The sequence below is a fragment of the Sinohyriopsis cumingii genome, chromosome 3 (assembly GCF_028554795.1).
Source record: "Sinohyriopsis cumingii isolate HCF-2022 chromosome 3, ASM2855479v2, whole genome shotgun sequence".
Lineage (NCBI taxonomy): Eukaryota > Metazoa > Mollusca > Bivalvia > Unionida > Unionidae > Sinohyriopsis > Sinohyriopsis cumingii.
The window spans coordinates 64,109,311-64,121,899 of NC_142963.1; the positions used below are offsets into that span (position 1 = coordinate 64,109,311).

General features: G+C 33.8%; 1 protein-coding gene across 1 annotated transcript in view; it reads right to left on the reverse strand.

The window, feature by feature from the left end:
- Positions 1-12,589, reverse strand: part of LOC149802993 (uncharacterized) — a 50,362-nt gene that overhangs the window by 33,722 nt on the left and 4,051 nt on the right. The window contains exons 2-3 of the mRNA XM_089952524.1: positions 9,883-10,008; positions 3,633-3,712 (exon numbers count right to left, since the gene is read on the reverse strand). Of these exons, the coding sequence (XP_089808650.1) occupies positions 3,633-3,712; positions 9,883-10,008 (206 nt within the window). The remainder of the gene's footprint in view (positions 1-3,632; positions 3,713-9,882; positions 10,009-12,589) is intronic.

A 12,589-nucleotide genomic window follows, 5' to 3' on the forward strand; every position in this document is an offset into this window, starting at 1 on the left:
TATTACTGCACTGCTTGATCACGTAAAGTTGATAATGATTCATACACATCATGCCAGGAAGTCAATTTATTTGGATCTTGCAGTGAAGACTTTGCATACTGAAGGTTTCATAGACAATGCAATAAATGAAAAGCTGCTTAGTGATGATGCCAATTAATAGTTTAAATCAGAACCAATGACACTCAATCTACTTTGATCACAACATGCAGTAAAAACCTTATTTTAAAAGACAGGAAAGCAACACATAAGAGTCCAAATGCACAAATTAGGGAAGGTCAGGAATCTAGAAACCTCTTCACTATCTATACTCGCTAATAAGATGAATTCAACTGCAATCTGTACAGACCCAGATCTGCCAGCACATAATGTGGCAGTGGATCTGGGTCTGTGCAGTTTGTTAGTAGTAATCAACAGAACAACAAACAGACCCTGATCTGCAGGTGCATTATGCTATGGCAGAGCAGGATCGTTGTTGTCTGCAGTTTGAATTAAGTTATAGGCAAGTGTATATGGTATTTTTTAGGCTGCAATTATACACAAAAGTTAAATAAATTAAAAAAATGTACCAGAAATTAGAGTCTATTGCAGTAAATGTTAAGAGCAGGAGTTTCACAGAATACTGTATCTCACTTGCAAGGAACATTATTATGTACAGCTACAGTAGACGAGTTTAAACCCAAACTTTTATAAAGAACCTTGGCACTAACATGGCTGTCAGATCATAAGGTACGACATACAGTGAACTGCTTCTTATTCAGTGGCCTACTTCTTTGGGACAGGCATACCATTGTTCATTTTTATTGCCCTACATTTATTAATGCTCATGAACCATTTTTTTCTAAACTGCATGCATTAAATATTTTACTTTATACATAATTAGTGCATTGTGTGGAAATTGTGAAAATACATTACAATGGCAGCTGACTGACTTTCCACAGCAGAAATGTTAGAATTTACTTACAACTGGAGAATATGGAAAACCCTTTGTTTGCTATGACAATGCCATTCAAAACTTTGATCATCTTTGATGATTTCAGTGATTATTTCCAACAAGCATTGATCTCTGAAACTCACTTTAATTATCATCTACTCAGCATAACATACAAGTTTCTTTCCCTGTTCTTGTATACATAAATTTTCAACAAACTTTTCCTGGCATGCATAACAAATCCTCATTACACCCGCATTAAGAGATGTTTTTAAAATGTAATTGTTCATATAATCAGAGTAGTTTTCTTGGAGGACACCAGTGTGCGTTTTCAGGAACCTGTCAGTGCCGAATTTATCTGTGCTACAGCCAATAAAAGCAGATCTTTTAAAACAGTGTCAGAGGTCACATACCTCCCATGACAAATAACACAAAATCATGATGTTCAGTTCTCTTCTAAAAAAAGAAGAAAAAAGAAACACCACTCCTACATATACTCATTAACACTTACAGTAAACAGCCCTGCTTAGAGCTTATGTAAAACTATTCTTATGGCAGTTTATACAGCAGATTGTCATAGAGGCAATTAAAGATAAAGGGGAAATGTTTCATGAACCACCATTTTATGTATTACCTAATTGGCTGACAACAGCTAGGGGTGATGTATTAATTACTTTGAAGACTGCTGCAAGGGAACCCATCGTCTTTATGTTCACAAAGTGGAACAACCAAATTCATTTCAAGCTCTAGATAAATCATGTAAAAGCTAGATGAATGTTAACCAAAAGTTATTGTTGAAGAAAATGTTGTTACACATCATTGCCTTGATATAGAATTTTTCAGCCATCTATTAAAGATTATTGGCAAGTTTGTGAACAGGGGCAATGTTTCTTTGAAGTTGGATTTATACTCTATATAAAAAATGAATTATTACTTTAGTTGTTGGAATAGGGTTTGAGCATGATATATTTTTTAAAACTGATTCAGTAATCTATAAGCTATCAGCGAAGTACAGCAAAACTAAATTTGAAAATTGTAGATTGATGGAGTTTTACTTTGTGAAGATCACTTCATTCTTAACACATACAGCAAGTATGTAAGTCATTTTAGAATGTGTGACATCCCCTATCCACCTGTATGTAACATATTCCAACACAATGAATTGAACATTCAGATTATTTTTTTATTATTATTCATCATCTTAATCTTGTTAAAAAATATTAATTGACCAATGTCTTTCAGGATGATTCGGACTATGAAAAAGACTGATTGAAAGACAATAATATTAAAGCACATGCTGACTGAGCATTAATACCCATACTGGACAAAGACATTTATTACTGCTAAATTATCTGTAAAGCTGTCCCCATTAAACCTGAAAATATCATGTCCCTACCCTTCTCCCAATTAAATGATCAGTCCTAAATGTAATGAATATTCATTTTTCTATGATGACAAACACATCTCATGGTCAAATTACATCAGATACAGTGCTGACATTGCTTATGTTATATTCATCAAGAACAACTATTTTGTGATTTGCTCAATAACTCAAGCTGGGCGGTTTGACAAAGGTACCATCCAGTCTCTACTGAGTGCAATGATGAACACTAATGATGCTAGCGTTACCTTCAAGCACCCTTTTGAACTACTGACAGCAGCAAAGACTGCATCTAATTAAGCCAATATTTTGCCATCCAATTGATTTTAAGGACAGAACTTGTGTGTATATTTTACTTAATGTCAGTATCGTTGAGCTTAAGTGAGTACACAGATGTAAATGGTGATGATGTTCAATAAGTCTACTATTTTTTCGAAGCATATTAAATGCTGTAAACACGACAGACATGTGGTCTACCTGAGAGTGAGTGTGTGTGATTTGGATTTTTAATGTAGCTTTAACAATTTTTCAGTCATATCACTATGATGTCCGCAGTGTGACAGTTTATAGTGATGTCTAGCACTGGGGTATCATGCTGCAGACATGTAGCATGATGTCCCACCTAGTCACATTTTTTATCCTGACACAAGGCCAACCAGTCCTAACACTTCTACCTGAAAGGAGATATCTGCTAACATCACCTAATTCATATATCATTTTCTTGATGAATCTGGCACCTAGGGGAGGACAAGCCTCTGTCACACACCCCCCATAGCAATAAAAACTGACAATTTCAACATATACAAAGTACAACAGTTTTACATCAGATTGACATAGATAATTTTATTTAGTGGGTCAATCAGCTATTTATGGCTCAGACATTCTATGATCACAAGCCATGTACTAGGATAGCTTGTCAATATCAAATATACCAAAGACCAGAGTATCCCCAAGTCTTGAGAAGGTAAATCAGTGATAAGCTAGATCAACATCATACATCACTGGATGTAATTCAGAGTAGATTATTTGATCCACCATTTGATCAAAGTATTATAATCAAGAGCTGCACAGACAAGAAACTAGCATGAATAAATATCTGCTACTTCAGTGTCTTCAGCCATTTAAACAAAACACTGACCAAGTAAATTTATAGGTAAAAACATGCCTTAGATGTGGTATGTTTTTCAAAATCGTCAATCAGTTACTCTTCCCGAACTACACATTATGTGATGTTGGTTGTTAAATTTAATAAATTTCAAGTGGCCATTTCACTCTTGTCAAACTATGAAGGGAAGTAAGAAAAAGCTTTGGAACACTATGTACCTCTAAGGAATATTTCTCCTGTACAGTTTTTCTGGCCTGGTTTAGCTTTTGGACATTTCCTGGCTCCAGTTCAGGTGTGTCTAAAATAGCAAAAAGATGTCTTTTCACTTTATGTATTTTGAGGGAAAAAAGCAAACTATCTGGCAAATATGTGCAGTCTCTCTCAATCTAAAATGAAATCTTACATTTTTAACATTTTGACCCATCAATAATTTTTTTTATAACATTAAACATGTTACATATGACAGCCTAGAATGGTCAAAATATTATGTTAGCAGATTTAACTTAAAAATGTGAAAATATTAATGACTAAAATTTTAATATACACATCAAGAAGCAAATGATATGACAGTCTGGTAACCTTTCCATATTTAAGACCTTGAACTTTACACTAGGTACTTCTCTACTGTATGATAAGTTGAGGGTGTGAGTAAAATTCCATCACGATATCTATAGGGGTTAAACATTGAGAGCTTGTATAAAAAAAAACAGACCAATGACTTACATTATCCCATGTTGTGACCATGACCTTGGGTGCAGGGGTTATGACTAAAAATGTCAGAGTGAAGTCATAACATGCTAAAGTTTCATTAAAATATCTTCATTGGTTGAAAGTTATTTATATTTTACCTTCCCATGACCTTGACCTTGAGGTACGAATACAGTCTGCTTCATACTATCTAGTCACAATAACTGGTCAATATTTTATTAAATTATCTTCAGCAATTCAAAAGTTATATTCTGGACAAGGATACAATTCAGAATTATAATTTCCCTTATTGTGACTTTTAACCTTGATGGGGGATGCATGGATGTGATATGTGACAAAGTTTCATCAAAATATCTTCAATGGTTCAAATGTTATACTTCAGAGAAGGATAAAAGCCACAACATTCTATTTTCCATTGCTGTCGCCTTAACTTTAAGGAAGAGAGCTTGGCTATGTGCTGTGGCACATTATCTACATATGAAGTATATCTGGACAAAATTTCATCAAAATCTCTCCACCCATTACAAAGATATGGGCTAGACAAGCAAATATGAATGTACGGGCATATCAAAAGAGTAATAATTACATGAATTTTGACAGGTATATGACTAGTTAGCATAAATGTACATAATTTAAGAGCATAATCCAATTACTACGACTATCTATGCACAGTAAAGAACATAACATTATTTTCTACCTGTTGCTTTCATACCAGAAAGTAATATAATATTGGTCCCTTTCTCTATATATATATATTCATTCTACTTCGATATACTGTACTGTTGTTGTTGTTATAGTGTTTAACACCAATTTTTATCACAAGATAGGCTATACATGGCGGCCAATATTAATGGTGGAGGAATAACCTGGGAAAACCCTGGAAAGAACCACTGACCCACAAGAAGATGCCTGCAAGCTTTCTAACATACCCACATTGGCTGAGCCCGAGACTTGAACCCACATGTCCACTCAGGGAATAATCTTGAAACATTATTTTGCTACCCATATCTAATAACTACTATATTTGATTTGAGACTGGGTCAGTAAATACCTATCCTCAGGATTTTTTATTTTAGGCATCAAAATGAAGACATTAAGACAACAGTGTCTGAAAAAAAGCATGTCAGCATGTCAAGGTATCTAAATAACAATGTACACCTCTCCCTCGATAATGTGCGCACCATGGGGTTTACAAACATTGACCTCACTATAAGCCAGGGTGTGAGTTGCCGACATCCAAAAATTGAAAAAAATCTGCTTAAAGATCTGCAGAAAACTGCAAGGGGGGGGGGGACTGGGCTATTTAATGACAATCCTCATTTTACAATCACATTGATAATAATTGTTAATAACATGCTTTTTCTAATGAAGTTGTTCATTATTCTGTATAAATAACATTTATTTTCAAAATGTCCAACATGTGAAAGGTCGTTATAATTGGTTTGAACCAACATCACGCGTACATGAAAACATCCTGGTATTACGTCACTACTTTTTGCTTTGTTGTTAAGTCTGGTTCCCAGAATGGTATTTAATAGTATCCTGCCAAATCTTGAGTCTGTTAGCAGGGAACTAGACTGACTGTTGATACACCACCAAACAAGATTCCTTTTTTTCTTAAAAAACAAGCGACATTTATTTCATGAGATTCATCTACATCGATTTGTTCAATTAGTACATTACTGATGTCATGATTTCATTGGAAGTAACAGTAAAACTTCTTATCATCCTTGAGGATATCTCTTCGTGCCAGTTCAGGATTTTTCGGAAACTTGCTTGCCCACAATGGTCTTTATCTGTGAAAGCAAGCTCTTTTTTTTAAACGAAGTATTCTTTTAGCTTGGTTGTCTTGCTATCTTTGATCACAGTTATGAACGAGTCAGTTAATTTAAGGTAGTTTATGTTACATACACAATAATATTTTTAACAGTGTCTGATTGATCCATAAAGTGAGTTCAACCGACATACAACAGGGGCTGCTAGATACAAGTTTGTAGGATTTGCACGCCTTTTAGCTTTTCTTTTAATGCACCTCCTTTATTTGATTCAAAAGACATAATTAACGTGACAATACAAAGGAGGCCAGATTTTGATTCACTGCAACACTACAACAAATACTTCTGCATGTCAGTTATCAAAACATGGTCGGCACTTATTAGTTTTAGTTTCTCAAGGAAAAGCTTGTGGACATAGCTGTTACGGCAGATTGACACATTTTGCTTTTTAAATACACATTGCATTTATGATGATTACACTTAAGAGGAACTAAACGATACAATTAAAACAAATTTCACTATAAAAAAATTATGTAATTGGTATTTAAGTATTATTGTACTACATACACTAGGCATAAGTGACATTTTCATTGATCAAAATTTCCTTAATATTTTTTATTATGGTGTACTAAGAATGTCGTCTGGAAAGAAAATGTAACCACTTACATGAATTATTCTTAAAAGATGATAAATTCAAACTGTTGATTAAAATTTTGAGGTCCTATCTACCGTTTTCAACTATAAAACAAGCGATATATCAATGTTTCAGTTACCAATTTTGATCTTCAAGTTTTAAGAAATAGGGATCATTTCTTTGTATCTACTGGTTTTAAAAAAATGGGATTCATGCCTGACCCCACATTATGAGCAGGTTCGTGAGTTATCAGGGCGCGAGTTATCATGGGAGTGTTGTACCTCAATAACAATGAAAATTACGACAGATTGAAGATATAACCATTTGAAATACGACAAACAACATCATACTTGTACAAATGCAGAACTTTGAGAAGTAAAGTAAATTATTTACCATCTCATTTTCTAAAAGTGAGATTCACAAACACCTAAACTCTTCCAACATCAACAAATTTATATAATCTTTCAACAAATCATAAGCAATATGTAGATTCTTGTCACTTGTGCTATAATTTCTCTGTCTTCTAGACTTGTCAAGTTTTTAAGTACTCATAGAATTTCCTTGTTGATGAAATATCTTGCACCCACTATTTTTATGACTGCCAGATCATTAAGATGCTTTGAATAAATTTCATCTATATGCTATACATGTGGCATGCAAGTGTCAGATTGATCAGAGTGTACCAAGTAATATCTAAGAAGCATAGCAATTTCAGTAACCAGTACAAACACTAAGTGCGTATATAGCTGGGACATAGAAAGTGTCCTGATTTTTCTTTAAATGATAGATTTTACACAATGACGGGAAGGTGGAAGCATTGCTACTATAAAGAGAATTCACTTGTACTCTGAACTGAGCTGAGAGGGTGTTTCAAATGTATATAATATATATTGCTGGATAATATGTGTGTGTGTGTTCATACAGGAGTCATGTGTAGATAATACCAGTCTAAATTTAAACAATCTGAACAAATGGAATTTTTGCGTATTTTTTTTTCAAGTAAACTGTATTATTTTCCTACAAAAATACTTTTTCCTTGTAACTCTATCCCTATATGTGATGTCATGGTATCCCTTTTGTCTCACCTGTGAAAAATACAGGACTTGATATAGTGGTGTTGAGTGGCCTTTTGAGGGAGCCATGTCCAACATGAATATAAACATATCCAAGTTGTTGAGCTGTTGTGAGGAACATCAAATTAATACCAAAGCATAGTTATATGTACAAGCTTTAAATGAAAGAAGTTATTTAAACCATGCAGTTTCCTTTCTTTACTGATCTGAAAAAAACATCCAGTAGTCTTAAATGGCCTTTGTTTTCACGCTGACAGGACTGGATATTATGGTAAGCGAGATCAAATCAACCTCAACTTTGTTGAACCATGGTATTGGGCACTGGATCTATCTGCTAAACCAGGAACTTTAAAAAGGATAAAAACATTTTTCCTGTATCCTGATCATATTCGACCCATGGCCAATTTGTTTTCCATTGTTCTTTAAATGTTAATCATACTTTGCATCCTTGTTTGGCGTATCATTTTTTGCTGGGGGTCCATTTCTTCATTTTATTGCTTCCTGCAGCTTTTCATTTGCCGATCAACGAGAAACAAAAGTTAAAATAAATAAGTTCATGAATCCTACTGATCATCTATTATGTTCATTGGTGCAAAACAAAGTGTTGAAAGTCGGTTTGCATTTTAGTGTAGTAGTCAGTGGCCCATTCAACCTTATGGTAAGGACCAATCATGCAATACATGTGAGCTCCATTGTTTTTTTTCAGCCAGCCATTACATCAGAAATACTGAATGATGCTTCAAGCGGATGACTTTGGAATTGTCTCTTTCCTAGTAATAAGGTGAAGCCCCTTTCAATGAAATTACACTTTAGGCCTTGAGACTATGGTACTGATGTGGAAGGGTACTGGAATTTTGAGATAAAATAGCACTGGTTCACTTCTTTATACACGTTCTAGTCTTCTATCATGTACACAGCAAAAGTGTTACTAGACTTTGAGTAACATATATATTTGTTGCCAATTTACAATTTGCTTAAAAACAATTCTGTGACTGCAGAGGAATACTTTTAATTTCCAATTTTTGGAACAGTGGGAGGTCTGACATATCTCTTGGGTCTGACAGGGAAAACATGCTCTTGGGCCACCACTATTTCCAGGCTCTGAGATATCAGCAGCATTGTCACACCAGACGTTTTACAACAAATCTTTATTTTATCATGCCCAAGCTTCAGCTCTCTGATGAAATTGCAGGCCATTTTAGCCTAGTACCCTTCCCAACTCCAGGTAACATATTCTCCCATATGATGCAAATTAGAACACCTATCAGCATTGTACTTAAATTATATAGATTATATTTACTTTCTTCTCAGCACACGAGTCTTTCATATCATTGAAAATAGAGCTAAAAACAAGAATTATTCTATTAAAAGAAAGTTGTACATCAGATAAACATTGGCAATGATGCAAAAATACCAACTGAAGTATACTGAAAAGATCTTACAAGCTCTAGATAACATTTTAATTAACTGGTCAGTGTTCTCTGAATGCAACTAAACAAATCTGTACGCATTTTTAGTCAATATATTTTCATCAATTATGTAAATATATAGTTTATCAAGAGCTCAGGGGTTTGAGTGAATTTCCGACATAAAACAGAAAAGCACTGACATAAATACTTGGAAAAGCAAAGATGTTACAACATTATTTATTTATTTTTAAAGTTTAAAATTGTGCATAAATCAACAGTACCACATTTTCAACACAATCAGCTAAGTTCAGTGAATGTTCTGGATCTGTCTGCAACTGAGCAACAGAGCTTACTTATAAATGAATTTAAAATGTTCACTATTAACAAATGAAATCAGAGTACTGTCAAACGTACATTATATGCTTAAGTCCTATTTAACAGTCCTGTGTATATGCACTATTTGACTCACAAGATTATTGACTAGTGGGTATTAAATGACTGGGGTCTTTATTCCGTAATATGTGGTCTTACACAAAATATGAAATTACTTTGCAGAAACCAATTTTTTTTATTAGTCTTACAAGGACCATTAATGCTAAAAATATATTTTTGTGCTTCCTATGGCACTGGCTTTAAAATTCGGGTAGGCAGGTCAGTTTTCTTTTAAATTACACTTATCTATCACAACTATATCAGACTTGTACATGTCATTAACACAAAAATTAAAAATTAAACATTGACAGCAATGACATTATCACTGCCATGTCAAAAAAAAACATGCCTATGCATCATCATGCTACTGCAGGCAGGACACAACTTTAAAAAGCCCTTTTGAATTTGCAAAACAATCTGCATTTACATGAAATTACCTTGCTGTAATGTACTCTTAGTTTTGAGTTTCTTCAAAAGAGGGAGCACAAGATACTGGATGATGAAGGTCAGCAATCCCAGCATCAGCAGTGTCTTGAGACCAAACTGAAAGAGGGTCCCAAAATCTAAAAGTGAAAAAAATATGTTAATAGTACATATTTACTTGCAAACTGAACAGAGAATGCATTGTGATTTATCATTAAAAGTTATAACTTTACATGAATGTGCCCTACCGAAAATTCTGTAGATAAACTTGCCCTACCGGTAATTCTGAAGACAACTTGCCCTACTGGGCAATTCTGTAAAATAAACTTTCCCTTCCAATATTTCTGCAGATAAATCTGCCCTACTGGTAATTTACTGTTTTAATGTGTGAGTGTTTCAACAAGTATATCCTTCATTTACTTTCAACATAAAAAGTCACTTCATGTGAACAGAAACACATAAATTTATTTGAGTAAAAAGATAAAACAAGTGTAATCAATTGTTACATAGCTCAACTCTATGCAGGTAGTAAGTTCCGATTAAAGGGACCTTAATAATGAAATATCAGCCACTCTGCAATATATTCTATTTTTACACTTTACATTTTAACTTTTTAATCTATTAAAATTATAAATGTTACATTGGCAATATATATCCAGTACCTACCTACAAAACTAATGACCCCCTATGAGAAAACATTAAAAACAACTCATGAAACAATTAAAAAAATTATGTTCTTTCTTTCAAAGATGATGTACTTATAAAGAGATGATAAAAACTAGAGATTAACATTGTTTTATACTACTTATTATGTTAATCATAAATATTAAAATCTGCTTAACTCATTCAGCCCCAATCCTGCCTGTAGGCATGCCGAGGCTGTACCCTACTTCCAAGCTCTGCAGCATCAAGGTCATTTAAGATACACCAAAGTGGGTGGTATTACAAAAAAAAGCAGACAGATATAGCTCTACAATAATTCCAAATAATCTGGGTGTTCTAGTTGCACTTCAAAATACAGAGGGAAAAACAATTGTTTTTACCCGGTTTTTTCCTCACCCAAAATCTGCTCATGGTCAGAATTCGATTTTGTGTCAGGATTTTTAGACCTTTTGGCCTCAGATCTAAGGCAGACCAGTCTGAAATACACTGACAGGTAAACCTTTGCAAAAACTAGAATAAGGTGGGCATCTGGAATAAAGAGTGGTCTCTATATGAAAATAATGGGTCCATTAAGCAAAAAAAAAAAAAATTATAAAAGAACTCCATCTTTTACAATGGAAAACAATGTTTCTAATACAACTGGGCATTATTCTAATGGAAAATCTGTTGAAAGTCAATGTATTACTATTAGAATGTATTCAGAAATAGCCCCCAAAATGTCTTTCCTACTCGCATTTCAGGCAAAAATGACAAAAACTTCCAAGGCCAAATAAGTTAATAAGAATATTATTGTCCTCCCTCCTTAGAAGCCCAATTTAAGAACTTTAACACTATCAATTACTCATGAATTCCCCTTCACATATTTAGCATACACTTTGCGTAGAAAGATATACTGCACAAGGTGCCGTTTTACTATTTATAATAATAATAATAATAATAATGAGGACTTTGTATAGCGCCTAATCTTTAGAAGCTCTAAGCGCTTTACAACATTAGACAACACCTATAAGATAAGAAACATAATAATATTATTACAAAAACAAACAATATGAAATTAGAAAAACATTAAACAATAAAATAAAATAAAAACATGCTGAGAATATTTCTGGAAACATTATGTGTTTGGAATACATTTTTATTATTTACATCAATAAACTCATAATAGTATAAAATCATTTTGCCTTTATATCACAAGCTTTGATTCTTTTTGTAAAATTTTATATCCTTTTTAAATATCATTCATTTTTTATCAGAAAGACTTCCAAACTTTAAGACATAGTTTACTTTTAAAGACAAGATTAGCTGCCATTCAGGTCTAAATAAGGCATGTATCTGTCCACCTGACCATGTGCACTACTCTTGAACACATTTAAAATAGTCATTTAATAGACCAACCTACATATTGCCCTAAAAGATTTTTGAGTTATGTCCCTATGGAATAGTTCAGATGTCACCTGGGAAAACAGTTTAGAAGCATGTGTGATTTGGATTTTTAATGTAGCTTTAACAATTTTCCAGTCATATCACAATGATGTCTCGAGTATGGCAGTTTATAGTGATGTCTGGCATTGGGGTATCATGCCACAGACATGTAGTATCAATATCCCAAAAATCACATTATCCTGACACCAGGCCAACCAGTCCTAACAATAACCTCTTAATGCAAAGTGCCAAGCAAGGTTCCTGCTAATAACATTTTTATAAGTCTTTGGTATGACTCAGCTGGGGTTCAAACCCGCAACCTCCCACATCTGAGGTGGATGCTCTAACCACTAGGGCCACTTGAGCGGTCAAGTTTAGAAGCACTTTTGTGTAAGTATATACTAATATAAGCAGAACCGTACACATGTTTGTAAAAGTTTCTGTTTACTGTACAATATGAGCTCATTCTGGTTTGTTTTGGCACATTTCAACAAAACAAAATTTGGCATCGTTGGAATTTTTTTCTCACTGTGAAACAATGTCATTTTGAGGAATTTTTAAACACAAACTTTTGGTTCCTAACTTCCTAAGCCTCACCACTCATTCATATGAAACAAATTTATCTGTTTAATCAGC